At 50.8% G+C, this 26352-nt stretch overlaps 11 protein-coding genes across 11 annotated transcripts; 7 read left to right on the forward strand and 4 right to left on the reverse strand.

The window, feature by feature from the left end:
• The first annotated feature begins 832 nt into the window (after window positions 1–832).
• Window positions 833–1246, forward strand: BO79DRAFT_80090 (uncharacterized protein). Its single transcript, XM_025689765.1, has one exon. It carries the CDS (start codon window positions 901–903, stop codon window positions 1117–1119), a length of 219 nt encoding a protein of 72 aa, XP_025542073.1. The 5' UTR covers window positions 833–900; the 3' UTR covers window positions 1120–1246.
• Window positions 853–2235, reverse strand: BO79DRAFT_286132 (ribonuclease P subunit p30 family protein; the record flags this gene model as incomplete). The annotated part of the gene is made up of 2 exons (XM_025688435.1): window positions 853–2068; window positions 2160–2235. The coding sequence occupies 2 exons, from the start codon at window positions 2233–2235 to the stop codon at window positions 1257–1259; spliced, it is 888 nt and encodes a 295-aa protein (XP_025542074.1). The 3' UTR covers window positions 853–1256.
• A 260-nt stretch (window positions 2236–2495) lies between these two features.
• BO79DRAFT_80101 (casein kinase II subunit alpha/alpha') lies at window positions 2496–4047 on the forward strand. The gene is made up of 4 exons (XM_025689766.1): window positions 2496–2865; window positions 2976–3349; window positions 3397–3816; window positions 3869–4047. Exons 1-4 carry the CDS (start codon window positions 2751–2753, stop codon window positions 3965–3967), a joined length of 1008 nt encoding a protein of 335 aa, XP_025542075.1. The 5' UTR covers window positions 2496–2750; the 3' UTR covers window positions 3968–4047.
• Window positions 4048–4986: 939 nt separating this feature from the next.
• Window positions 4987–10426, forward strand: BO79DRAFT_191220 (valine--tRNA ligase). The gene is made up of 6 exons (XM_025680809.1): window positions 4987–5353; window positions 5481–5600; window positions 5699–7711; window positions 7770–7849; window positions 7973–8748; window positions 9271–10426. Exons 1-6 carry the CDS (start codon window positions 5323–5325, stop codon window positions 10241–10243), a joined length of 3993 nt encoding a protein of 1330 aa, XP_025542076.1. The 5' UTR covers window positions 4987–5322; the 3' UTR covers window positions 10244–10426.
• Window positions 10427–10622: 196 nt separating this feature from the next.
• BO79DRAFT_208092 (Tim17/Tim22/Tim23/Pmp24 family protein) lies at window positions 10623–12132 on the forward strand. The gene is made up of 6 exons (XM_025682308.1): window positions 10623–10817; window positions 10911–11026; window positions 11113–11139; window positions 11253–11466; window positions 11518–11741; window positions 11811–12132. The coding sequence occupies exons 1-6, from the start codon at window positions 10803–10805 to the stop codon at window positions 11866–11868; spliced, it is 654 nt and encodes a 217-aa protein (XP_025542077.1). The 5' UTR covers window positions 10623–10802; the 3' UTR covers window positions 11869–12132.
• A 391-nt stretch (window positions 12133–12523) lies between these two features.
• On the reverse strand, window positions 12524–14492 carry BO79DRAFT_280542 (uncharacterized protein; the record flags this gene model as incomplete). Its single annotated transcript, XM_025688064.1, has 7 exons — window positions 12524–12781; window positions 12903–13226; window positions 13347–13552; window positions 13608–13654; window positions 13703–14138; window positions 14239–14267; window positions 14316–14492. The coding sequence occupies 7 exons, from the start codon at window positions 14490–14492 to the stop codon at window positions 12540–12542; spliced, it is 1461 nt and encodes a 486-aa protein (XP_025542078.1). The 3' UTR covers window positions 12524–12539.
• Window positions 14493–14558: 66 nt separating this feature from the next.
• BO79DRAFT_280549 (cytochrome P450) lies at window positions 14559–16082 on the forward strand (the record flags this gene model as incomplete). The annotated part of the gene is made up of 1 exon (XM_025688065.1): window positions 14559–16082. The coding sequence occupies one exon, from the start codon at window positions 14559–14561 to the stop codon at window positions 16080–16082; it is 1524 nt and encodes a 507-aa protein (XP_025542079.1).
• Window positions 16083–16232: 150 nt separating this feature from the next.
• Window positions 16233–18069, reverse strand: BO79DRAFT_280551 (chlorogenic acid esterase precursor; the record flags this gene model as incomplete). The annotated part of the gene is made up of 4 exons (XM_025688066.1): window positions 16233–16694; window positions 16754–16887; window positions 16942–17452; window positions 17552–18069. 4 exons carry the CDS (start codon window positions 18067–18069, stop codon window positions 16331–16333), a joined length of 1527 nt encoding a protein of 508 aa, XP_025542080.1. The 3' UTR covers window positions 16233–16330.
• Window positions 18070–19123: 1054 nt separating this feature from the next.
• On the forward strand, window positions 19124–19984 carry BO79DRAFT_142198 (protein kinase family protein; the record flags this gene model as incomplete). Its single annotated transcript, XM_025678272.1, has 1 exon — window positions 19124–19984. A coding segment is annotated over one exon (861 nt), but the record flags the coding sequence as incomplete, so codon positions are not given.
• A 1432-nt stretch (window positions 19985–21416) lies between these two features.
• BO79DRAFT_169482 (MDR family MFS transporter) lies at window positions 21417–23471 on the forward strand (the record flags this gene model as incomplete). The annotated part of the gene is made up of 4 exons (XM_025679483.1): window positions 21417–21596; window positions 21647–21984; window positions 22036–22495; window positions 22559–23471. 4 exons carry the CDS (start codon window positions 21417–21419, stop codon window positions 23282–23284), a joined length of 1704 nt encoding a protein of 567 aa, XP_025542082.1. The 3' UTR covers window positions 23285–23471.
• Window positions 23472–23567: 96 nt separating this feature from the next.
• Window positions 23568–25343, reverse strand: BO79DRAFT_236369 (glycoside hydrolase family 76 protein). Its single transcript, XM_025684571.1, has 4 exons — window positions 25139–25343; window positions 24790–25034; window positions 24288–24737; window positions 23568–24237 (listed from the first exon to the last, which is right to left on the reverse strand). The coding sequence occupies exons 1-4, from the start codon at window positions 25227–25229 to the stop codon at window positions 23656–23658; spliced, it is 1368 nt and encodes a 455-aa protein (XP_025542083.1). The 5' UTR covers window positions 25230–25343; the 3' UTR covers window positions 23568–23655.
• Between the last annotated feature and the right edge of the window lie 1009 nt (window positions 25344–26352).

The raw sequence follows: 26352 nt of genomic DNA on the forward strand, positions 1-26352 counted from the left end.
GAGTTTATTGAAAGGTAATAAATGAAAATATGAATGTGTAAGATATTTATTTATCATCGCCTTTTACTGGCTTATTGGTTTGCTACTAGTAAGTGAGTAGTTGATATCTGTGTAGTAGTAGTAGTAGTATAGTAGTAGTATAGTAGTAGTAGTAGTAGTAGTAGTAGTAGTAGTAGTAGTAGTAGTAGTAGTAGTAGTGGTAACTTACTGCCGAGTGTACTATACTATTGCCTACTCTGGATCGGAGTATTCACAATCAATATATTAAAATGATCACTATGTGCTAAGCACTTGCACGAGTTTATTCTTCAATCATATTGTATTGCCTAGAAGAAAGCCCAGCCGTTGCTAAGTGCTAGTTAGTTGCTGCTCCAGAAGTGTAAGTAGTTGCGTAATGGAAGAAGGAATACCTTTCCATTTCCTGGACATCCCTTTATTTTTCGAGTGTAGAACAGGTAGTCTTCAAATAGTGGTGACTAGCAGTAATAGCTACTCTATCTGTGCTATATTCCTAGTAGTATAGTTAGTAGTGGTGGTATTTACTGAGCGGTAGTAACTAGTGATTGGTATGCAGTATCATTTAGAAGTCACAGGAGTAAGTTAGTACTAGTTAGACAGACTCAAGCAGCGAAAAGAAGCCCGGTTCGGTTGCCCGTTAAGTATATTCTCACTATTGATTATTATCTGACATCAGGGTGAAGATATATATTATTACTGGTCTATGGCTACAGATGCTCGAATTAGTTGTACTGGTATATAAAAGTGCATGGATGTCATAGTGACTTCCTAACTACTAGTACTGTTCAAAAGGATGACGCTAGGTATATTCACGGATGCGGTAATTTGTCATTGATTAGCGTTGATTCGTTACATGGGCGACTTTAATATGCCTAAAGTCTAATGGTAAGGCTAGCTGCGGCTAATCACACCGGTATTGAATCATCGAGCATGCCAGTGCACTCTGGTGATTCATACGCTGTGGTGATGCTAGATGTCAGGAGTCTGTTCCTGTCAAAAACCCAAGTATTTAGGTTGATGTCCAAGTTCCTGGGCTCTTGCAGCTCCCTTGGGTTTGTTCATTTCGTCATAAGTATACTGTCAGTCGCACCAGCAAGCTGACGGCCTGACCGGCACAAGGCCCCTAGAGTCAGCCTGCAGACGATAGGCGAGGAATGTGGATCCGCGAGCAACCTGGGCAATCGACAAGCGCGCCCTTGCTCCGCTGTAGCACATAAGGTTCCCTCAGCTGAACTCGCTCAAGCTCCGGCAGACTCCAACCGAGCCTTCTTGGCCCGGCGCTTCATTTCGCGCTTGGACAGTGGTTTCTCCGCCTCTTCGCCCGTTGGCTCTGACCCCACCGATGCTTTTCTCTTCAAGTTATCGCCGGTGGCCTCCTGGGACTTCTTCTGAAACGGTATGTTCGCTTTCGTCTTAGTCACTCCCCCTGCCACGATATCAATGATTCCTCGCCAACTGGTCCGCTTCAGCTTGGCCAAGGCGGTCACCTTCCGGGCCTCCTCGCAGATCGCCTCTTTGCCACGCTCCTGCGAAAGACCCCAAACGCATGCCAGGTTGATCACATCCCATGGTGCCCGAACAGCCAGAGCTCGCTGCGCCTCGCTCGAAATGATGATTCCCCGGCCGCGCGTGGCTCGTATCAGCGACATCGCATTCCCGATTAGGTTGCGGCGAGCGTCAAGTCCGCTCCCGGTGATTCCTGGTCCATAGCAGATCTCGAATCGAACCCCACGTGATATAGCAGCGGAAACCATCTTGAACTTGAAGTGGAAGGGCAGTCGTATGGAGAAATCCAGCGAGATGATATCACACTCGAGGTTGGTGCATGCATTTAGGAGCGCCTTTTCATTGGTGGGCCTTATTGCGACAAGATCATAAACCTGAGTCAGGCTGGCAAGTCGCTGGTTCTGCGCAGGGTCGGAGAGGGTCAGGTTCAGGCGAGTGAGGAGCGACAGGCCCTTGGGAACATTCTTTGGCGCTGGTGGAGGAGTAGGATTTGAGGGGAGTTTTCCAGTAATAGATTGGGATAGGGCAACGGTGGTGTAACCAACTGGTCGTCAGGTCAGCGCTTCATGTGGTCATGGAGGGGGAGGGACTGCTCGATGATCGGGTCTTGTGCCGAGGGGAGAAACATGACGCACGTTCTGCAAGAAAACTTAAGGTATTAGAGATCTCGGGATCATCCGAGGCATAGGGCAGATTGAGATCATAGAACATGATGCTGGCAGTTTGCGACGAGCTTAAAAAGCTCGAATGCGCCCGAGAGTACGTTGGAGACGGGGCAGCAGAAGCAAAAGGATAGCGACCGCGTGCAAAAGAACTGTCCGAGAACGGCAATCGAGAAATCGACCGGGAATGCAGGTTATTCCGGGCCGGCAGGTGATCTAGCCTTCAACGAACGGGAGTCCCGTGACTGCAAAGGCGGAGCGAAACGCTCTTACTAGCCTAAGCCCATTCTGATCTCCATCCCCAAAGACAGTCTATACTCGCCCTCACCTCTTCCCTCCTCCCTCCCCTTAATCGCTGGCTTCGGACGATAGCACGGCTGCCTTCTTGACATAGGCCCCCACCATACCTGGCCTCGCAGCTGCTGTTGTCTGTCCCCTCCATCGCAATTCTCCCCTCGCGACGACGCCTCTTCGCTCGCCGCCCTTCCTACCCCGCCGCTTTTTATCATCGATAAACGTTTCATTGTGGGCTGACTCCGGATCTGCCTGCCAGCCGCCATCAACATGGCGCGCGTCTATGCCGATGTTAACGAACATATGCCCCGGTCCTACTGGGACTATGACAGTGTGAACATCTCCTGGGGTGTTTTGGAGAATTACGAGGTGGTCCGCAAGATCGGTAAGGCCAATACGACCGGCCGTCATCTACCCGCAAATACACCAAAAACGTCGTCCGGCCGCACGGCGAATGAATTGTGTACGTTTTGTGCTAACCACCATTTGGAACAGGCCGCGGAAAGTACTCCGAAGTGTTCGAGGGCATCAACGTTGTCAACTACCAGAAATGCGTCATCAAGGTACTCAAGCCGGTCAAGAAGAAGAAGATTAAGCGTGAAATCAAGATCCTTCAGAACCTGGCGGGTGGCCCCAATGTGGTCGCCTTGTTGGACGTGGTTCGCGACAGTCAGAGCAAGACGCCAAGCTTGGTGTTCGAATATGTCAACAACACGGATTTCCGGACTCTCTACCCGCGGTTCTCCGACTATGATGTCCGTTTCTATGTTTTCGAGCTTCTGAAGGCCCTGGATTTCTGCCACAGCAAGGGTATCATGCATCGGGATGTGAAGCCTCACAATGTCATGATTGATCATGAGAAGCGCAAGGTAGGTCTCCGCTCAAATTTCCGCCGGCATTATGCTGATATGGATAGCTCCGCCTTATCGACTGGGGTCTTGCCGAATTCTACCACAAGGGCACGGAATACAACGTCCGCGTCGCTTCCCGTTACTTCAAGGGTCCCGAGCTTCTTGTTGATTTCCAAGAATACGACTACTCTCTGGACATGTGGTCCCTGGGAGCTATGTTTGCTTCCATGATCTTCCGCAAGGAGCCCTTCTTCCACGGTAACAGCAACTCCGACCAGTTGGTGAAGATCGCCAAGGTGCTTGGTACCGAGGAGCTGTTCGAGTACCTGGACAAATATGAGATTGAGCTGGACCCTCAATATGATGAGATCCTTTCTCGCTTTCCCCGGAAGCCTTGGCTCTCGTTTGTAAATGCTGAGAACCAGCGCTTCGTCAGCGATGAAGCGATTGACTTTTTGGACAAACTACTCCGTTATGACCATGCTGTATGAGATATCCCTCTGTTCGTGGAGGATCCCCCTGCTGACGATTTCCCAGGAACGCCTTACTGCTCAGGAGGCCATGGCTCATCCATACTTCGCCCCCGTGCGGGCGGCCGAGGCCCAGGCTGCCCGGAACAACACCACGACTGCCTAAGAGTTGAACGGTGTGCTGATAGGACTATTTTCATACCCCTGCATCGGGATCCTCGCTGCAGCGAGCCATTTTTTTCCAGTGTCGTTCTCCGATGTGATAACGAGATTTGATTCGGATGTTGAGTTAGTCTGTGTCTGGAATGGGATGCTGGATCTAATACTATAAAAACATCACAAAACATTGTGCCGCAAGGGCCGGGGGGAAGTTTGTCGTGGCATGAATGAAAGCGCCACGGGTGCGATGAGTTATGGCATACGGAGACGACGATGATGACAGATGACATACGCCTAATATATCTCGACTCAATCCTCTTGGCATACCCCGTGAGTGGAATCTATGAGACGGTGTTTAGAGTGGGAAGGACTTTCGCTCCCCTGTTTGAACCTGCGTAACCATATAACCTTTCCCCATACTCTGCGCCTTTCTCGTTTCCGTTTTTCCGCGTGACTAGTTGGTCTGGTGTTGATGGGATCTCGTTTTACATGTGTCTGCGTTGCATTTCAATCTATCGCGTTTGCCATTTTACTGGCGTTTTCTCCCATAATCTGCATGCCAAATTCCAGTTTGATACGTCATTGACATCGGCGTGAGGACTAGTTATCTTTGGTGCTCATCTGATCTTGATTCCGATTTCTTCCATGGGTGGGTGGTGATGGACTAGGGCCGGCACTTTTGGGAGGCCGGCCTGGTCGAGGAGTGTTGGAGGCTACATAGAGCAAAAGATGCCTTTCGACAGACTAGATTACGTATGCACAGGGTCTACCAAAGGCACTGTATGATGTGACTGGAGGAAAGACGTAGACCATTTGGGTAATCTTGTCAGATAGTTGTATTGTAGTATAGTATCAATAGTAGAGCGACGGTCTGGCCGTGCCCTCACGTGACCCGAGCATTGACTCAAACCGGCGCAGGGCGTGCAGGATTTCATCCGCGGAGGTGACTAGCAGATGAGTCAAAAAAAAAAAAGACGACGACATTGAGAATCCCCAATCGCTGTCCAACATTAAAACCGAGGGTAGTTCCAGTCCAAATTCTGACATCTGTCACTGTGCATAGGGGACTGACGAGCAGTTTACTTTAGTTCCGACTTTAAGGCACACTGCGTTCTCCACTGTTTTGGGGGAGAAAGAGACCTCAGGCCCCGCACCCGGATGCTCTGATTCGTTCCGATCTTTTGCTCTGCGCCAGGAAATTTAATTGCCCGCATTCGCACAACGACCCAACCCCTCCCCCTCTTGCTCTCTCTATCGCCGTTTGAGTCACCGGTGGTCAAGATACTTATCCGTCGGTTCGTGGCGCGATCGGCGCCTTGGAGATTCCCTCCTCCCCTTCCTCTATATCGTCCATTTTCCAGAATGGCCCAGCCCTCTGCTCCCCAAAACCCGAGTACGTTTCTTTGTCGCCTTCCTACTCCTCCTCCTCCTCCTCCTCCCCCCTCTTATCGTTCCATCCCACCCCGCAGGGGGCTCAATGTGAATGACTGACTGACTGACCACCCTGTTGCTTACTCTAGCTGGTGAGCCCAAGGCTCCCGTCGACGTTCCTCCCCAGGCCGACGACCAGTTGCGGAACCAGGATGCCAATGCTGCCGCTCAGCCCGCCGAGGGCCAGAAGGTGAAGAGCGAGAAGGAACGTATGTAACCATCCTCCGGACCATAGGACCCATACTGTCCTGCCACCACCCGACATCCTGATACAACAACATTCTGACAACTCGCTGGATATCTATAGTGGAGCGTGAACGTCGCAAGGCCGAGAAGGCGAAGAAGTTCGCCGAGAAGCAGGCCAAGGCCGCTGCTGCGAAGACTGCCGCCCCCAAGGCCGAGAAGAAGCCCAAGGTCGAGAAGGAGAAGACCACTGATGCCTACGACCCCAAGGTCATCGAGGCTGGCCGTTACGAATGGTGGGAGGAACGCGGCCTGTTCAAGCCCGAGTTCGGCTCGGACAACAAGGTCAAGCCTGAAGGTTACTTCGTCATTCCTATCCCTCCTCCCAATGTGACCGGTGCCCTGCACATGGGTCACGCCCTTACCAACGCCCTCCAAGACACCATGATCCGCTGGCAGCGCATGAAGGGCAAGACTACCCTGTGGCTGCCGGGTATGGACCACGCTGGTATCTCCACCCAGAGTGTCGTCGAGAAGATGCTCTGGAAGTTGGAGAAGAAGACCCGTCACGACCTGGGTCGTGAGGCCTTCCTCGAGCGCGTGTGGGACTGGAAGAAGGAATACCATGCCAACATCAAGAACGCCCTTCGCAGAGTCGGTGGTTCCTTCGACTGGACCCGCGAGGCCTTCACCATGGACCCCAACCTGTCCGCTGCCGTCACGGAGACTTTCGTTCGCCTCCACGAGGAGGGTATCATCTACCGTGCCAACCGCCTGGTCAACTGGTGTGTGGCTCTGAACACCTCTCTGTCCAACCTTGAAGTTGAGAACAAGGAGGTTGAGGGTCGTACTCTCCTCGACGTGCCGGGCTACGACAAGAAGATCGAGTTCGGTGTCTTGACTCACTTCTGCTACGAGGTCGATGTCGATGGTAAGACCGAGCGTATCGAGATCGCCACCACTCGTCCCGAGACCATGATCGGTGACAGTGGTATTGCTGTCCACCCCGACGACAAGCGCTACGCCCACTTGGTCGGCAAGAACGCTCGCCACCCCTTCGTTGACCGCTTGATGCCCATCGTTGCCGACAAGGATGTCGACCCCGAGTTCGGTACTGGTGCCGTCAAGATCACCCCCGCCCACGATTTCAATGATTTCAACCGTGGAAAGGCCCACAACCTCGAGTTCATCTCTGTGCTGAATGACGATGGTACCTTCAACAGCAAGGGTGGTCCCTTCGCTGGCATGAAGCGCTTCGATGCCCGTTACAAGGTCATTGAGATGCTGAAGGAGAAGGGTCTCTACGTCAAGTGGGAGAACAACCCCATGAAGATCCCCCGCTGCGCCAAGTCCAACGATGTTATCGAACCCATCCTCAAGCCCCAGTGGTGGATGAAGATGGAGAGTCTCGCCAAGCCGGCTCTCGAGGCCGTTGAGAAGGGCGAGATTGTCATCAAGCCCGAGTCTGCCGAGAAGAGCTACTACCGCTGGATGACCAACATCAACGACTGGTGTTTGTCCCGTCAGCTGTGGTGGGGTCACCAGGCTCCAGCCTACTTCGTTCAGATCGAGGGTGAGGAGAACGATGACAGCGATGGCGAGCGCTGGGTCACTGGCCGCACCGAGGAGGCTGCCCGGGAGAAGGCTGAAGCCAAGTTCCCTGGCAAGAAGTTCAGCTTGGTCCGGGATCCTGATGTCCTTGATACCTGGTTCTCTTCTGGACTGTGGCCGTTCTCGACCCTGGGCTGGCCCAACAAGACCCACGACCTGGAGAACCTGTACCCCACTTCCGTCTTGGAGACGGGTTGGGATATTCTGTTCTTCTGGGTTGCCAGAATGATCATGCTTGGTATTAAGATGACCGGCCAGGTTCCCTTCCGGGAGGTGTACTGCCACTCTCTGATCCGTGATTCCGAGGGCCGCAAGATGTCCAAGTCTCTGGGTAACGTTGTTGACCCTCTGGATGTCATGGAGGGTATCCAGCTCCAGGAACTCCACGCCAAGCTGCTCACTGGTAACCTCGCCGAGAAGGAGGTTGCTACTGCTACCAAGTACCAGAAGAAGGCTTTCCCCAAGGGTATTCCCGAGTGTGGTGCTGATGCTCTGCGCTTCGCCTTGGTTTCTTACACTACTGGCGGTACGTTTCACCCACTAATCTCAGAGTAAAAGAAACTCTGCTAACATTCATTATGTAGGTGGTGATATTGCGTTCGACGTCCAGGTCATTCACGGTTACCGCCGTTTCTGTAACAAGATCTACCAGGCCACCAAGTTCGTGCTTGGCAAGTTGGGCGACAACTTCAAGCCCAAGGCTACCCCTACCAAGACCGGCAAGGAGTCTCTGTCTGAGCGCTGGATTCTGCACAAGTTCAACCAGGCTGCCAAGGAGATGAACGAGACCCTGGAGCAGCGCGAGTTCTCCCAGTCTGCTCAGATCGTCTACCAGTACTGGTACAGCCAGCTCTGTGACGTCTTCATCGAGAACTCCAAGTTCCTCCTGGCAGAGGACGTCCCCGCTGAGGTGCAGGAGTCTGCCAAGCAGACCCTCTACACTGCACTGGAGGGTGCTCTGACCCTCATTCACCCCATGATGCCCTTCGTCACCGAGGAACTCTGGCAACGTCTCCCCCGCCGCGAGGGCGATGCCACGATCTCGATCATGAAGGCCAAATACCCCGAGTACACTCCTGAGTTCGATGACGTCGAGGCCGAGACTGCCTACGAGCTGATTCTCAACACCTCCAAGGCTGTCCGGTCCATCATGGCCCAGTATGAGATCAAGACCAAGGCCGATGTCGTCATCCAGACCTACGACGCCACCAGCCACAAGACGATTTCCGACGAGCTCACCAGCATCAAGTCGCTTGGTGGCAAGTTCCTGGGCGATCTCAGCGTGCTTGGCCCTGAGAACACCGTTCCCCCGTCGGGCTGCGTTGTGGCTCCTGTCAGCTCCCAGGCGGCCGTCTACCTCCGTGTGTCCAAGGAGGTGGCCCTTGAGCAGGAGCACAAGGCCAAGGCCAGTCTTGAGAAGGCGCGCGAGACTGTTGGTCGCCAGCAGAAGCTGATCAGCAGTGCTGGTTGGGAGAAGGCTAAGCCCGAGGTTCGCGAGGCCGAGCAGAAGAAGCTCCGTGATGCCGAGAGCGAGGCCGCTCGCTTGGAGGAGCAGATCCGCGAGTTTGAGAAGCTGCGGTTGGAGTAGATGCTCTGAGTTGATGGGCTTTGAGTAGATATCAGTGATACACATACAATTGGACTTAGACACCAAAATAACAGTTTTCTTTTCTTTTTGTTCATTTCGATGATATTGTATGTCTTGTAGTGGATGCACGTGACCAGATCACACTCTTATTGGTAGTGAATAGTAATGTGACATAAATTTCTTTCAGAGCACACATATTTTACTACTAATTAAAGAAATATCTAAGTGAATAGGATAGAAATAGAAGTATCCCAACTGGCAGGCAGGAGCATTGATGTTGGCGTGGAGACAATAAGCTTATCGATAAGCGATGCCAAGCCCCATCCGCCAAAAGTTTTTGCTCCGCCTTTTTTCATTTTCCGCAGCGAACTCCAGCATTCTCAATCTCCTCCACTGCCCCCAATCTCGTCCCATCCGCCAAGATGCTCCGAGAAGTGTACGTTGATACCATAATTTACTACTACTTTGAATACGGCTAATGGAAATTATCGAAACAGAAAACCCAAGAACGCGCGCACCGCGCGCATCCTCAAAGCCAAAGAGCCGCAACTTATCGAGCCCCCGAAACGGACTCTTCTCCTTCACGGATCTAAATGCCCTCAACCGCTGCACACGGTGCTGAAGACCTTCCACTCGCTGACTCGGCCCAACTCGGTTCTATTCCACAAGAAGAATGCCAACATCCACCCCTTCGAGAGCGTTGAGAGCCTGGAGTTTTTGGCCGACAAGAACGAGTGCGGTATGGTCGTGTTCGGAAGCAGCAACAAGAAGCGCCCCAACTGCCTGACGCTGGCCCGGGTGTTCAACTCCAAGATCCTGGATATGTGTGAGCTGTTGTTGTTGCCGAATCAGGACCAGACGGCTGGATTGGAGAGTCTGCAGATTGGTATTGGCATGCGGCCGATGCTGTTGTTCTCTGGCAGTGCTTGGGATGATGAGACGTCGACGCCGCATGTTATGCTGAAGAGCATGTTTGTGGATATGTTCAAGGGAGAGACGAGTGATAAGATTGATGTTGAGGGGTTGCAGTATGTGTTGATGATTGGCGCGGAGGAGGCCACGGACGGACTGGCGCCTGTTGTGCACCTTCGCTGGTACAAATTGCGGACGAAGCGCAGTGGGCATAAGTTGCCTCGTGTGGAATTGGATGAGATTGGTCCTAAGTTTGACTTCAAGGTTGGACGTCTGCAAGAGGCGCCGAGGGAGGTCATGAAGGAGGCCATGAAGCAGGGTAAGAGGCCGAATGAGGAGATCAAGCTCAAGAAGAACATTGGGTTGGATTCGATCGGTGATAAGATCGGCCGCGTGCATCTGGGTAAGCAGGATCTTAGCGGTCTGCAGACTCGTAAGATGAAGGGTTTGAAGCGTCGTGCTGGTGTCGAGTCGGATGACGAGGAGGGTGATGCCGATATGATGGATGTGGATGAGATCTCGGAGGATGAGGGACGCAAGCGGACGAAGACGGCCTGATGTGCTTGATCACACTACAGTTTATTCATTTCTTTGATGCGCATACTGTCGTCTACTATTGTCTATCTACTATCTAGTATAGTCTACCTCTCTATCGGCGTTCCGGGGGTTTGGATTTCACTCTTGACTGAGGTCAAAGCAGCTCGCTCGGACCGGTATTGTTGATATGTGATGATGTTTTAGACATGCAAAAAGTTGTTACTGTTCACATTATATGATCAATAAATCTTCATCTATCACTACTGTCTATCCCGGTGTGTCCACGTGACATGACGTTCGGCTCTCACATGCCGAGGATCTTTGGAGCTCGTCGCGGATCTGCTTCCCTTCCTTAAATGCCGACTTTCCTTTCCTTCCCCCCACCACCATTACTTGCCATGCTCCCCTGCCACTCCCTCCCTTATGAAGCAAGCAAGCAGTCATCCTGGCGACTGCGGCTGCATACTCTCCCTGCTCTTGGAAGCCCTCCGGACGTGAAATAATCTCCCTCATCCTACTACCTCCGCGCTCACTCACCGGATCCGTGCCGAGGTCCGACGACCAAACAAGAAAGATCAAGATGGATGCTCTAATGGTGAGTTATGAAGCCGGTTGTTCATTCCAACACAGCCAGACCTTAAAAGCTTAATACTAACTTGAGATAAATATGATATTGACCGCAATACAGTCCCGTCTTGACTCGCTAGTCACAAACCCCGATCTTGCGCCGCTCTTAGCTCTCGTCAAAGGTGTGCGCAATGGCGCCGTCTACGGTGCCAAAGTGCGGTTTCCGCATGCTTTAGTGTATGCATATCATATCATACTACCCTTGTTATCATAGCAGGTTATGGTATAGGTCAGAGCTAATCAGTTATGTGCTTGCTGTATAGAATGATCTTCCTCTTCCGGTCCGGAACGTGAGTGCCCGCATTCTTCTGTCCCTCTTCCCCCTCCCTCTCCATGGGTATTTACTCCCAGTCAGCACGGTCAAGACCACGCAAGCTAACAACAATGATGTCTATCCATTCAGAATTCGAGAAAAGGTCAAGCTCGTTCTTAAAGCTACCCGTCAACACGCTCGCAACCTAGCCACCTTCGCACTCATCTGGAAGGGCGTCATGCTCGCACTTCGCAACATAAACCCCACCACTGGCGGAAAGGAAGGCAGATACGATAGTTTCATGGCTGGGTTGGTAGGAGGATACGTGGTCTTTGGAAGACACAAGACGAGCATTACGCAACAGGTAGGAACCCCACGACGCCGGGGCGATGATCAGAAGTTAACGGGAGTCCAGATCGTCATCTACGTCTTCGCGCGTGTCATGCTCGCAATGGCCAAACTGGCCGTCCGGCCCAACATGCACCCGCTGTCGTCGTCGATTACTCCGGATGCGAGATCCAAGATGGAGAGTAATGCCTGGCCAGTATTCGCCAGTTTGACTTGGGCCTTTGTCATGTATATTTTCCGGTGGCACCCGGACACTTTGATGTCGAGTTTGAGGAGCAGTATGGTGTATATGTACGTCTTTTTTACTGTTCTAGTGGCTTGCCATACGCCGTTCAAGTGGATATATACTGACTCTTGCAGCTACGCCGACTCCGACCACTGGGATTCGTTCCGCAATTTCTTGATACACAACAAATAGAGGTGGTGGGGAGTGTATCCGTGCTAAGCACTTGGGTTTTCATTTTCTTGGTTTGTTATACGTTCATTGGGTTGTCACGTTCACGGGGCGTATAGATTGGTGTCAGGGCTGGCATTGTTTTTTTATTCTCGTTCATGTCTATGCTTAGGGTATTCTTATTCAGAAACTCGAGCCCTCCCGCTGGCGGATAGGGAGTTGGTAGTGATGGTGGTTGTGTGATGTGGTGTATATGATAAGATAGACAGAGAGAGATAGGTAACGGTGGCTGTTGCAGTATCAGATTGTCATCCAGGTCATAACTCAAACACGAAGTAAAATCGATCTACAATACAGCTTAGACATGCAATTCGGAAAATAGACAAACTGCACGCACGTGCATAATCTTCCGACAGCGCAGCACAACCCGACTGAGTGTACCTTGATACATATTACACTAAACTGCCCCCACCATATCCAAACACGCCCGACTCGGCCACGCATTCTCCGTTCCCAACATCCTGAAATACTCTACTACGCGCCATTGATCTCCCCGGCCGGTGAGGAACTGTGCTCCTGTAGTTCAGTCAAATACAGTTAGCTCTCTTAGTTACTTATACTACTAGTTGCACGATCTTCATGTCGTCATATTCATCCCATCTAAAGTATATTTTGGGGGAAGGGACTGAGGTATACTACCCACCCATAGCGACACAATGAGAGGCGTTGATACGGCATCCGAAGTGATAGTTGGAGAAGGAGATTGCGCAGAGAGCGTGGACGTGTGGGAGGATGGTGGTTTTGAGGTGGTGGTGGTATGTTAAGGTGTTGTTCGTGTTGATGTTTGTGTCTGGGGTGGTGTGTGGTGATGATGGTGGTTGTGGGAAGTGCGAGGCGAGGAGGATTTTGGCTGTGTGGTAGAATTGGAGACCGACAACTGTTTACATTTCATTCGTAAGTTATTTTTTGAATACCTGATTGGTTATGGGGAAGGAAAGCTAACATGTAGCTCTCTAGGATGTAGAGTGGACTAAATAAAGGGGAGGAAATGAACATACCATGCCACGGACAAAGCAACCTAATGACCGGGAACGAGTCTCGTTCCTGCTCTCCATAGTAATACGGCTCAAATGTATCAGGCACATTACTCCTCCAGTCATCGATAAGTTCACCTAACTGAGCCCTCGGCAACAAACCCGGACACTCACGACCAAAGCAGTGATTGATCGCATGAACTAGCAGCCACGTCATCCTATTTGCCCAGTCAGCGTCTGTCTCGGGGTAGCTTTCGTCCAATGGCCAGCTAGATACAGCGATCTTGGTGCTGCAGCGGCCGAGAATGGCCATGCGGATATCAGCCCGCACGTAGGAGTAGAAGGTCGCTTGTAGTAGACCCCCAGTGCGGGTGGATGCTTGCACGGAGGGGTCGAGATGCGCGAATGCTCCTGGGACTAGGTGGCATTGGCGGTCTATGTGGTATTCGTCGTATTGCTCGGACATACGGAGGATGGTGATAGTGGCGAGCACGGCTTCATCTTGAACTGCTGAGCCTACGTCATTGAGGATGGGGATGAGGAGGTTGATGCATGTGGATTGGTATTTGTCTTCTTCGGATGACAGCTCGGTCCGCTCGGAGTTGAGGAGGCGGAGGATGTGCGCGGAGCAGGCCATGATGGCTGTGTGGAGGAGGGTGCATTGTAGGGATAGTCTGTGGTTTGGTATTAGGTTTGTTGTCTGCTATAGAAAAGGATGTGAGTGGATACCGAGGAACCGTATATGTATAATGGCGCTCAGGGCTGGTGACATCTAGCTGTTACATTGTCAGGGCATGATCGTACTATTAGATGGTTGTGTGTACCCAGGGTCCGATGTTCTGCACAAAGAAGTGTAATAGTTCGCCCTCTATGGTCGTTAGTCTCCGAGGCGCATGCCTGTAGAAGAGACCAGGCCTGGGGATTGGTGCAGTCGGCGAAACTGTGTACGGGTTTCGTGGGAAGGATGGACTCGATGCTGCTTCTCCTGACTCAGAGGTAGGATAGCGAATAACATTGTGCGGTAGGGTTCGATCATTAGCGGGGAGAGCAGACACCACCGGTTCAGTAGGAAATAGAGAAGTTGATGGCACTTGAGTGGTTTCTGTCACCACCGGAGTACATGCAGGGGGTTGTGTTGAGACCGAGACGTCAATCTTATCAGTTTGGGTGAATCCTTCTGCTTGAGCTACGAGAGTCGACAATTTGCTATGTCGAAAGGCGATGGTCGCAGACCGATGTTGAGCGTAGCGACAAGAGCGACTTGACTTCGAGCAGCGACCACAGACAGGCTGAACTCCATCGCCTGTGGGGGATCAGCTCTATAGACCTGGCATAATCTCCGAGCTCACTGGGCCCTTACATCGCACCTTGCGAGATTTGCATGTCAGACTGCGTGTCTGGGTCAGCATACATCCCTGCAGTCAAGAGACAACTCACCAAGTCTTCTTGCGCATTTCTCAGCATCTGGGAGGCGGCAGCAGTGAGGATGGTGGAAAGACATGCTCGGTCTTTTCTTCCTTTGCGGGGAAGTCTAAGACAGCCCTGGTTTGCTGCATTGTTCCCGATCAGGCAACTCGGCGCCGAGGGTGCAAGTATATCAGCTTCATCTAGCATCAAGCTGCGTGACAGAAGATTGAGGCAGGATAGTGCTTGCTATTTGGCTTCTGATATCAGCGCATCATGTACAAAGAGATTATTGTCGTGTTTAATATCCTTATCGTTCTCAGGGCTGTCCTCGCCCCCATATACACATATCTTCATGACCCCAAAGGTCTGAAGCGCTTCCCTGGAGTGTCAGTCGCTCCTATAACTGATCTCTGGGGAGTATGGAAGCAATACCTTCGTACACGTACCGCGGCCGTCCATAAAGCACACCTCAAACATGGCAGCATCGTCCGAGTCGGGCCAAGCCACGTCTCCTTTTCGACGGCTGAAGCAATCCGCGACATCTACGGCCACGGAACACCAGCACTGAAAGATGATTTTTACCAGACCTTTAACTCAACTCACCTCAACGTATCTGATGCTCAGGATAGATACATTCACAGTATCAAACGAAAGCGATTTGCCATCGCCTTCTCCCAGAAACGTATCGTTGAGCTCGAGCCTGTGGTTCAAGACCACCTGCAGCGTGTCTTTCGCATACTGGACTCTTCCAACGGGGAGGGAGTGGACATAAAGCAGATAATGATGCACCTGATGTACAACCTCATCTTCGACACTTTCTTCCACCACGACCCCCAATTCATAGAGCGAGGCAGCACCAGTGTCACTATCAAAACACCGTCCGGGTCCCCATGCAAAGGCGAAGTTCACCATCTGCTGACTAGCGCTCTGCACATCTCCACCAGCCTCGGATGGGCACCGAAACTCAGGGTCATGCTCAAGCATCTAACCTGCTGGCATTTAGGTTGGAAGGACGGTACCCAGCTCCACCACGTCACCACGCACTTTGTGCGCGAACGAGTAAACATGGACATTGAGCGCGTGGACGCAGGTCTCCCACCACTAGACGATCTCATGACCACGCTCCTCTGGGACAGAAACCGCGAACATCCCTTGTGTTTGGAAATGGGCGAGTTAGTGACAGAGGCCCAAAACCTCTTCAGTGCTGCGGGCGGAAACACCGAAATCGCTCTGACCAACATCGTCTGGTACCTCGCAAGCAATCCACACGTAGTTCGACAACTTCGTGCAGAACTTGCAGATGCACTTCCACCTCATAACGATTCACCAAACCCCATATCATATGACCTAGTCAAAAACCTTCCCTATCTCCGTGCTTGCATAGACGAAGGCCTACGTCTTCGTCCCTCCATCCCCGGTGGTCTTCCTCGCGTTGTCCCGAAGGGAGGTATGATGGTGTCTGGTGAGTGGTTAGACGAAGGCACCACCGTTTCTGTATCCACGTATACCGTCCACCGAGATCCGGATATCTTCGGTACCGATTCAGAGTGCTATATTCCCGAGCGGTGGTTGCAGCCTGGGTCGCGTGATATGCAGCGCGGGTTTCTGGCTTTCTCGCAGGGAGGAAGGGGATGTCTGGGACGGAATATTGCTTATTTTCAGATGCAGTTGGTTATTGCGGCCTTGGTCTGGAGGTATGATCTTACCTTAAGGGAGGAAGGGTGGGAGTTGGAGACTATGGAGACGTTTAGTGGGCATACGGGGAGCTTGCCTGTTGTTGTCACGAGACGGGAGTAGATTACAATGTTTTGGTATTGGAAGTATCAGTAACAGTATTGGGGAGATGTACTATCTGAAAATTGCGTTCTCATTTATGTAATTAATTTGGGGAATGCCAATGTTACTCCGAAGCCTCCCTTAGGCTGGCTCAGTAACCCAGTTCTTTATATACATAGTGTAAACCATTGGCAGAGTATGTACATGCGTCCAGTTCTGCCTCATATTCGGCTTTCCCCCAGCTCTTGCTGACAGCGTAGCTCCTGCATTCATCCTATAGTTGGCTCGGGAATGCCAGCACACGGGGTCTCCAAAGTACTCATTGGCAGCAGACTCGTAACGGTCCCGTTGGCAGCAAACATCATCGCATACCCATCAGGATGATACGCAGGCCATCCCATTGCTGGGAGCGCATTGACCGGATCCCGCATGAACGCAAGATAGAGATCCTGCCAGTGGGATGCTACGGCGGTCTCGAAAGGCGTAGCGGGTCCGCCATACTCCGAGTATGTGCCAAATAGCAAGGGGAGTTCGGAGCTGTGGTAAGCTCCTTCCCAAGGTCGAGGGGAAATGTTACTGAAGTTAGCCGTATTGAAGTAGCGGAAGGAGAGGGATGAGGTGTTGTAGCGAAGACTATATTATGAATAAACGATCAGTATTGAGCCGAAAACATGGGGTGGATAAAGACGCACTGCCCATTGTAGTTTGCCGGACAGAGGTGGGTGGACACGGTCTCTTCGTGAACGTAGGTCATGTTTGGACCTTGGGGTCCAGCCCAAGCAACCAAAGAGGCTTCTTCATTGGCGTTGGTGCCGAAAATAGCGGGCTTTATGGCAAGACAATCAGCATAGAACGAGTATCAGAAACGGTAGCTGCTCACAAGCTTTGAGTAATTTCCTGCATAAGCCCTGGCAGTGTAGTCCTCAAATTTGGTCACATTGTCCACAATAGTTGTGAACTTCAGAGTAGGACCGGTCGAGTACAGGGTGTAGTTTTCGTAAAACTGAATGATGGAGTCTGCGCTAACGTTCCTCATGCAAGCCAATTCTGCTCGAGGGGAGAGATCGCCGCAGCCCATGTGCTCAGCCACAAAGGTGAAGTTCGTATGCTCAACGTCTGCACTGGAACCTGTAGCAAAGACACTGCCTGAATGCATGATCAGGCCAGACACAATGGGATCATCGGGCCAGGCGTAGTTGTAATAGTCCGTGCTGGCTGCTCCAGAGCTCTGGCCCCAGAGAGTAATCTTGGACGGGTCTCCTCCAAAAGCAGCAATATTATCTCGAACCCATTCAACCGCAAATCTTTGGTCAAGAAGTCCAAAGTTAAGGTTCTGCTGGGTCTCAGCCAGGCCTGCAGCGTTGGGAAAGCCAAAGATGTTGACCCGATAGCTAGAGTTGCAAGTGATCAGTTGCAATGCCGAGATGGAGAGACATTCGTTGCCAAGTACAAAACGGGTCCAAGCAATGGACAAGAAAAAGAGGACTCACTTGATGGCAACGACAATATGAGACTGTGTCCTTTGGATCCAATTACTCGGATCAAAACCGTTCGTCAAGAGCCCTCCCTCGTAGAACCCACCGCCGAACATCCAGATCAACACTGGCAATGGCTCATCCGTCTCATTGACGGCATGCAATGGGCTCCAAACATTGAGAGTCAGGCAATCCTCTGATGTCGGTCCATATGGTTGTAGCCAAGGAGAGTCAAACGTGTACACAGACGGGTCTGTCTTCGTGGTCAACGGATATTGCGGGCAAGAAGGCCCGATCTTCGTGGCATCAATGATAGCCTCTGCAGGCTTCGTCTGAGGAGGCGCGAATCGTAGTTCGTTCACAGGAGGTGCTGCAAACGGAACTCCAAGGAACTGCGCAACATCCGGAGCTGAACCATTGACCATGCCATACAGTCGCCCAACGGTTGTATCGACAGTTAGGCGAGATGCTGCTGCAGTCACTGCAGAAAGCTGAGCTGCAGCAACGAAGAAGCTGAAGGCTTTTACCCCCATCTTTAAGCTGCAGTTTCCACTGGCAGGTTCAATCGGGTCGATAGCAGAGAAGCAATGACCACAACGCCATGTTGAAAGTGACATACAGCCATACTAATACTTCTAAATTCTTGATAGCATGATGTCTGATAGCTTATTCTTTTCCGAGGACGGCAAGCTAGTAGATTCTGCATTGGCCGCCAATGCGTCATTTGTGCCGTCAACTCCACATTTGCAGAGGGACCAGACGCGGAGAATCCCCGAAAACTGGGGAAGGGACTTCCAGGGTCTCCCGCATTGGTCCGGAGTGTGGATTCGTACACCTCGAAGGAACAGTTCGGTAGGATAACTCCGACAGACGAGCAGGCGGAGTTCAAGCCTATTTCGACTTAGCAGACACCTCGTGTCGCTTACACGCCTATCCGTATAGCCGATGCACCAATACTCCGGTCGTTTGAGAAGCCATTTGGAGCCGGAAATGGATCTAGGGAAAAGAATTAAGCCGGTGTGAGGATTTCATCAAATTAGAATGCAAGCATGGTGCTCGTCAGTTGCGCGTTGATTGTTGCAGTAAAGCAATCAGTTTTCCTGGCGGATTCCGTCTGCTTCGTTAGGGAGACGAGACACATGAACATAAATATTGTTTATGCTTACTAATACTCAATGCATAACTATTATTAAATCGCTCTTTGGTCTTCGTTTCCTCACACTATCCCTCTATCAATCTATCACCCCTACGCAGTTCCCTTACTGCGAGTCAGTATCATAATTCAGCTTTAAAACACAGTCCGAAGGTAATTTGCTGATGACATTGATGAGACTCATGATGCCGAGTTTGCTATTGTTCATTGATCCCATTTGGTCTTCTCTTTACTTCGTCTACTTTTCTATAAGTAGCCTCTTTACAGCAATGCTCCCTCGTCATAGACACAATGCCGAAACTGAGTGCCCTGGCCGCCTGGAAGCAGAGCCAGATGCAGTAAGTTAAATTCTATCATGTGTGATTCACTGCTTCCTTACCACTTCTACCTAGAAGACAGCCAGGCAATCAACAGTAGAAAGGAGTAACCTGCCCAAGCCTTATCCCCAAGAGATAACCTACATATGTGTTTCTGGTTTGACAGAAGGAGGAGATTCCTTGAGTCTCAGCAAGATACCGGAAGCACGTCCAGGAGAAGTGATATATGTTACCAAAGGCAAAACCTTGGCTTGGGGAGGAACCGCTATTCTTGAGCGACTGCCTTCTGGCCCCGTTATGAAGACACCTATCCCAAATCCATACTGCCCTCCTGAAGAAGAAGACCACCGTCGTAATATGCGGCTTGAGGCCAAGGTTTATGCAATGATAGGAGAACATCCATGTGTTCCCAAGATACTGAATTGGGATCAAGAAACTTGCTGCCTCACTATGGAATATTTGGAGAATGGGAATCTCAAAGAATACATTCAACATAACATGCCAGATATAACCCTTCAACTTCGACTCCAATGGTGTAAACAGGTTGCTAAAGCACTCAGTGCTCTCCATGCTCATCACATCATACACTGTGATCTTTCGCCAAGAAATTTCCTTCTCGACTCGAGCCTCAATGTCAAAATCGCTGACTTTGGTGGCGCTTCACTATGTGGTTCAGAACCCTCAGCTACTCCAGCAACAAGATTCCGACCTCCTGGCTATGACTGGAATGTCCCTCCGGTTTATGGAGACGACATTTTCGGTCTGGGGTCTCTAATTTACTTTATAATGACAGGCACTTATCCCTACAAGGACATCCTCAGTGATGAGGTCGAGAAGCTATACGAAGTTCAACAATTTCCTGATGTTTCTAACGTCTTATGTGGTTTTGTGATTTCAGAGTGTTGGCGTGGACAGATCCATTCGGCCCAGGCTGTTCATGACGCCGTTGCAGCTGTGGAAGTCGAGTATCTACCATAAGTCATTCCCTTTAAGTCCAACGGCTTCCGTCCAAGCCACTCATATTCATCGAGTGTCGCGCTCTGTGAATCCCTCATCTCTGTGGTCTGGGCACTGGCTTCGAGTGATTGTTTGGCCAAGGTGCTTTTCTTTCGGATAGGGGCAAGTCCGTCCAGTTGCTGCGTAGGTGGGACATCCTTCTTTATACAAGACGCGCCTGACTCTGGTGCAAGAAGCAGGGCATTTTGTATAGCGAGTCGTTGTAACGTGGACCTCACACATTTCCTATGCACGTCAGTATGGCTAGAGTAGAAATTTATCAGAGCTCACCTTTGCTTGAAACTTTTCTTCCTTGAAAAAGGGGTAAGATCTCGATTAGCTTTTAACTCCTGTGTGTATATTGCGTTTTCTGGTTGCTTTAGAGCCTTGTCTGTCTTTTATAGATGTCACTTAGCACCTCTCATCTGACAATATACACTATATGTACCTACAGCTCGGGGCATATTTGGTATTGACTTCTCGCATATATGGCTTCAACCGGGACTATCCATTTGTTATCAGTTAAGATATCGATTGACGCTACAAATGTAGAGCTTGATTGGGTGGCCGCCTATTACTGGGATGCAAGACACCGGATCAACCCATCTCAGCCTGCCCAGGAAGTGTGCCTTTATCACTGCAGCAGCCAAGTGGGCTCAGACTATGAATTGTTAGGGAAAGTCCCAGTAGAAGACCAATGGAAATCCAATGGAAATCCAATGGAAATCCAATGAAGATTCAATAAAGATCCTATAGAGATCCATTGAAGTCTATTGAAAATCCTTCGAAAAACAATTCCGCTCCTTCCATCATCTTTAACTCTGCCTTGTTTAAGCTTTTATCATTGCTTCAGTAGTCCTGATTCGTAACGAGTGCACAATGCGGAATACATAAGGCCTGATCACGTAGCTTCATACTGGGCTAGAAATATAAGGCATTTTATTCATACTAGTACTGCTACTAGACCATTCTCACTAGATCATACTAGGCACTAGTTAATGTCAATTATATACTATGCGTCAGCAAAGTGGAGCTGTCAATCGCCCAGATGAACTGTCATACAATTGATGTGGAGGTTACGCTACCCATACATTCCGTACTAAGCGACGAGGAGCCTGCAGCGTACATAAACATTGTGTCTGTGAGATCGCTCTACTTCTAATTACTCACTCGGCAAAGAAGGGATGAAAGATGGAGAGAATATCGGCAAACGGGAACCCCAGCCAAGACACAGACAAACTGAACAAACAGCCGTGACTCAATCTTTTCGCCCTGCATCCATCTTCCCCATCCTATCTTCTCCTCGCCAAAATCTTTACAGGCTGATATTGGCGTTCCAGTTCTTGGAGAAGAGGTCCTAATGGCGTTGGGTTCTTCTAGAGATTCGATTGGTGCCGATCGGCAGCCAATCGAAATGCTATCCACGTCCGGAACCGTGAGCGAGAACTACTATGGATCTGATCAGTGCGGTTCGGAGAATATAGTATCCAATGCACAAGATCTAGAAACTCCCCCACAGGGTCTTCAGTCCGAACCCGAGACTCCTGGGCCTCGCAGTAATTGGAAAATCTTTGCAACTATGCTTGCCCTTTCGGTGTGTTTCTCACTAAATTTTATTTTGAACACCCTACTTATAAGAAGTAGCTTGCGCTCTTTATTTCCGCACTTGACCAGACCATTGTGGCTACTGCCACACCAACGATCTCGTCCGATCTGCATTCAGCATCCGGTTATGTATGGATTGGAGGTGCCTATCTCCTCGCCAATGCCGCCAGTTCCAACATTTGGGCCAATTTGTCCGATATCTGGGGCCGAAAGCCTATCCTCCTCTCAGCCGTTGCTCTGTTCTTTGTAGCTTCGATCATCTGCGCCAAAGCCAATGGTATGCCCATGCTGATTACCGGCCGTGGCATACAAGGTATAGCTGGTGGCGGTCTCATTCAACTGATCACAATCACCATTTCTGACTTGTTCAGCGTCAGGTAACATTGCCTAACACTCCTTATCTTGGTATATTGCTAACTTGGAGATAGACTCCGCAGTCTGTTCCTCGGATTGATCGAGTTCATCTGGGCCATCGCTGGTGCCTTAGGGCCGATTGTGGGTGGGGCTTTCACCCAATCTGTTTCATGGAGGTGGATTTTTTGGATCAATCTTCCCGTCTGTGGAACGGCCTTTGTGCTGCTCTATGTGTTCCTGGATATACACAATCCAAGGACCCCAGTCCTGGCCGGAATCAAGGCCGTAGATTGGTGGGGGAGCTTCTCCATGCTCGCACTCATCATCCTACTTCTGCTAGGTTTAGACTTTGGCGGCGCCACATTCCCATGGGGCTCCCCCAAGGTAATCTGCCTGATCGTCTTCGGCTGTCTGATGTCGTTCGCCTTCATCTACAGTGAGAAGAAGCTAGCCAAATACCCCCTCATGCCCCTTGGCGTATTCAGGAACCGGTCCAACGTCGCCTGCTTCCTAGTTGACTTCACACATGGCTTTGTACGACCCTCCACCAAACCCCCTCACATCAATCACACCGCTAACCCTTCCCCTCCTCACCAGGCCTACCTCGGAGCAGAATACTACCTCCCACTTTACTTCCAATCCGCCAAAGAATCCACCCCATTCCGATCCGGCGTCCTAATCCTCCCCTTTGTCCTAACCGAAGCAGCCTTCAGTCTCTTCTCCGGCCTCCTCATCCACCGCACGGGCCGCTACCTCGAAATCATCTGGGCCGGCACCGCCCTCGTAGTTCTCGGAGTAGGCCTCTTCACCAACTACAGCGCCACCTCCTCCCTCGGGAAAATCGTCGGGTACCAAATCACTGCCGGCATGGGCTGCGGAATGCTCTTTTTCCCGCCTCTCCTCGCCCTCCAAAGCAACATCACCCAGGCCAACACCGCCAGCGCAACCGCCACCTTCGGCTTCATCCGCAACGTCGCAATGGCCATGTCCGTAGTGCTCGGGGGTGTCGTGTTCCAGAACAGCATGGACATGCGACAAGACGGTCTGAAGGCTGCGGGGCTGTCCTCGTCACTATTGGCTGAGTTCTCTGGCACGGAGGCGGCAGCTAATGTTGATGCCGTCCGCGCGGTCCAGGATCCGACTCAGCGACACGCTGTGGCGGATGCATATGCGTGGAGTCTTCGTAATATGTGGATTATGTATGCTTGTCTCGCTGCTTGTGGGTTCGTTGCTAGTGTGTTTATCACTCGTCAGCATCTTAGCGAGGAGCATGTGGAGACGAAGACCGGGTTGAAGGAGAAGCAGCCCGTGTTGGAGCAGTAGGTCATTTCCCTTGCAGAGGGATGTTTTGTGTTTTGTGATAATTTTCACCTGGCAAACAATATCTATTGCCCCTTGGAAAAATTAAAAGTTTATGCCGTTTTTAGTTTATATACCATACATACATTATACCGTGTTTCTGGCAGTTGATGGATGCGATGCAATTATTAGCAAGTTGATGTACATACATACGAGAATATTCAAATCATTGCTCATTCGTATTCGAAGAATACTCTAGACAGCAATACTCCTGGACTGTGTCATATAGACCTTCATCTCATATATTAATAGTGTTTGCAATGATGCTTTTGCAGACATATCTTCGTCTAATTATTTACACAATATATACAAAACTAACGCCAATTATGGTATCATTAACCGAGCATCAACCATGCCATCAAGCCAATCCAACCCCCAGCAAAAGCAACTGTCACGATGCCCGCTCCCGCGCGGTCTCCCGTGGTGATCGTGCTGAGAATGGTCTTGTCATCGGAGCTGTCATCGGTTCCGGCTGACGGGTTGCTGGTGCTGTTGCCTCCCGTGCTGGAAGTCAACGGTGCAGACGAGGAGTTGAAGGCGATCATATTCGACGAGAAGACGCTGGTAACGCTCATTTGTTCCTCGAGTCCGCTCCAGCCATCCCAGGTACTGTTCCACCATCGCACGCCGCAGGTGTTGTTACCATACCCGGTGCAGGTTGCGGCAGCGCCCTGGGCAGATCCTTGCAGCTTGGGCAGGATTCTGTTGTACGTGGACGGAACCAGTAGGGCTGTGTAGGCGAGCCAGGCAGACACGAGGCCCTTGAAGATGATTTCGTTGTCGTTACACACCTCTGTCGGTTCACATAGAATCTCCGTTAGGATTTCACCGCCGTGGCTTGCTGGGAAAAACTTGTTCAACGTGCGATTCAGCAGGCCATCGACGGCGTTCATCCATTTGGTGCTGGTACCGTTGGTCTGCGATAGGTCAGGAGTTGATCGTTTCTCGATGCTGTGGGCTGACCTACGTAATTGTACATGTACGCAGCTCCTCCAAGATAAGCGCCGTAGTTATAGCTCCACTGGTTATCGCCCTGGGTACTGCAGTCGTTTGTCGTCGATGTCGAGTCAGCAACGTTCCAGGTTGAGTTGCTTAATAGCGGCGTCGTGGTCGACCAGTCCCAGATGCGCTCTGCCCAGTCATAGTAGGTCTGGTTGCTAGTATAGCGCGCCAGCCGAGCCGACAGTTGAAACAGACCACCGTTGGAAATGGCGTTTTTCATGGTATAACCGGATTCGTAGGTGTAAATCTGCCACCGCATACCCCCGTCGCAGGTAGAATTATCCCAGCGGGCGACTTGGGTATTGAAGACACCCTGCGCCAGCGAAAGCCAGGAGTATCCATCACTAGAGTCGGGGAAGTTCAGTTCGGCACCAGTCATAGCGGCCAAACCCCAGAACATTTGATCGTCGTTTCCCTGAATGCCTTGATTAGTTGGGGAAGGGGCAGCCATTAGGCGAGGAACTCACGATGTAGCTACTCCAGTTCGCCGGCATGAAATCGCAATCGCCCGACTGCCACTGCATGCCCTGGATGACTTCCTGGTTGTAGGTGGAATCCCCCGTGTAGTGATAGTATTGCATGAGCGTCATGAACATGGCGCCACCTTCCCACCAAGTATTGGGGATCTTGCCCGGAATTTCGCCAGATTCATTTCCTTTGTAATGCTTCATCATGCCGTAGGCGGCGGTTGATGCTGCATTCTTAATCGAATCTGTGAACGAGAGCGGTTAGGTTCATCTGCGGTTGGGGTGCGGAGATCGAGCCATCAACCATATATCAGGCCCGATTAGCTACCACGGCTTAAAAATCACATACCCTCGCTGCTGATATCAAGACTGATACCTTGGGCCCCAAGTACCACCAGGGCCAGAACCAGCACACATCGTAGCCACTGATTCCCCGCCATTGGAAGGAAGATCACGACGGCACAATCACAGGATATCGATACAAGATAAGGAACGGAAATCCGAAAGCGAACAGGAGGCAAAGACTAGCGAACTGGGGAAGGCATTTCAACGCCTTTGACTGGATCAGAACTGGTGGGCAAAGAGTTCACCTTATGAGACTGGATTGGCGCCAACAAAAAAGTGACTGCCTAAGCCGGAGTCGTCACCCTCCGCACCAGCGTACGTCAACCAACAATCTGCCATTTCTTGTCCGAATAAATTTTGCATGCCTTAAGTCCGACCTCAATCCAGCTAAGGTTAGCTCGAAATTCTTTTTCCGGTACCTGGTGCGTCACACTATTGATCCAAGAAATATAAGGAGACCAGAATCCCGGTGAGGACCGAGTTTCAGTAGAGTATTTTCCAGACTATCAATTGGCAGCTGATGAGTATACTCATTTTGATTGCATAATTCGAGGGGGAGAATCCACTCGTTTTCCACAAAGCATTGGACAAGCCTGCGCCGAGGAAGATGCCCAGACAAACTGGCATCCAAAATCCGAACTACTGACGAGTCTCTGTGGAGCCCAAGCGAAGCGCGATAACGCTTTCAGCCTTTAAGACCGGGAGATTCCACTGCCGATCCACTACCGTGAAGTCGGTTTTACTCGTCGGTTTTTTGGCTTTTTTGCCAGCCCCGATGGATCGCCCCGATTAGTCAGAGGCTTAGCCTCACGTGGCAGTCCATTGGCTGACTCAGCCGATCCTGCATGTCCAAAGAAACTGACGGATCCTAGCAAATTATTTCACGAGAATTAAGCATCAAAGGTAAGCAGTTGATGGTTTCGCTATCAGGAAGACAAATCGGTATATCTGTGTGTTAAGGCGATGGTGAAGAACTCCAGTACTGTTTCAGCTCTTCGTCTGCCAGCATCAATTGGATGGCTGGTGGTGTGCGCAGTACTATCTCTGAATATATATTCGGAGCTAAACACTGCTGCTGGATCGCGTGTATTCTGAGATCTATCACACACTTGATATGATCACGAATTGTATTGCTCTGAGCTCAATTGTGAAACCACTGAGAAAATATTCAATGGCCGTATGAGAACATAAATAACAGTGTATAAGCGAAGCCGAAGA

Source organism: Aspergillus costaricaensis (genome assembly GCF_003184835.1).
Source record: "Aspergillus costaricaensis CBS 115574 unplaced genomic scaffold BO79scaffold_8, whole genome shotgun sequence".
Taxonomy (NCBI): domain Eukaryota; kingdom Fungi; phylum Ascomycota; class Eurotiomycetes; order Eurotiales; family Aspergillaceae; genus Aspergillus; species Aspergillus costaricensis.

What these genes read in the sequence shown, in the direction of transcription:
- BO79DRAFT_80090 (XM_025689765.1), top strand. Translation starts at nt 901, where the DNA reads ATGGTAAGGCTAGCTGCGGCTAATCACACCGGTATTGAATCATCGAGC.
- BO79DRAFT_80101 (XM_025689766.1), top strand. Translation starts at nt 2,751, where the DNA reads ATGGCGCGCGTCTATGCCGATGTTAACGAACATATGCCCCGGTCCTAC. An exon ending in TTGATCATGAGAAGCGCAAG is followed by an intron (nt 3,350 to 3,396) that starts GTAGGTCTCCGC and finishes TGATATGGATAG; the next exon opens with CTCCGCCTTATCGACTGGGG. An exon ending in TACTCCGTTATGACCATGCT is followed by an intron (nt 3,817 to 3,868) that starts GTATGAGATATC and finishes ACGATTTCCCAG; the next exon opens with GAACGCCTTACTGCTCAGGA.
- BO79DRAFT_191220 (XM_025680809.1), top strand. Translation starts at nt 5,323, where the DNA reads ATGGCCCAGCCCTCTGCTCCCCAAAACCCGA. An exon ending in GGTGAAGAGCGAGAAGGAAC is followed by an intron (nt 5,601 to 5,698) that starts GTATGTAACCAT and finishes GGATATCTATAG; the next exon opens with TGGAGCGTGAACGTCGCAAG. An exon ending in GGTTTCTTACACTACTGGCG is followed by an intron (nt 7,712 to 7,769) that starts GTACGTTTCACC and finishes TTCATTATGTAG; the next exon opens with GTGGTGATATTGCGTTCGAC.
- BO79DRAFT_208092 (XM_025682308.1), top strand. An exon ending in CGGTTTCCGCATGCTTTAGT is followed by an intron (nt 11,027 to 11,112) that starts GTATGCATATCA and finishes CTTGCTGTATAG; the next exon opens with AATGATCTTCCTCTTCCGGT. An exon ending in AGACGAGCATTACGCAACAG is followed by an intron (nt 11,467 to 11,517) that starts GTAGGAACCCCA and finishes ACGGGAGTCCAG; the next exon opens with ATCGTCATCTACGTCTTCGC.
- BO79DRAFT_236369 (XM_025684571.1), bottom strand. Translation starts at nt 25,229, where the DNA reads ATGGCGGGGAATCAGTGGCTACGATGTGTGCTGGTTCTGGCCCTGGTG. An exon ending in TCTTGATATCAGCAGCGAGG is followed by an intron (nt 25,035 to 25,138) that starts GTATGTGATTTT and finishes TCTCGTTCACAG; the next exon opens with ATTCGATTAAGAATGCAGCA. An exon ending in CTGCGTACATGTACAATTAC is followed by an intron (nt 24,238 to 24,287) that starts GTAGGTCAGCCC and finishes GACCTATCGCAG; the next exon opens with ACCAACGGTACCAGCACCAA.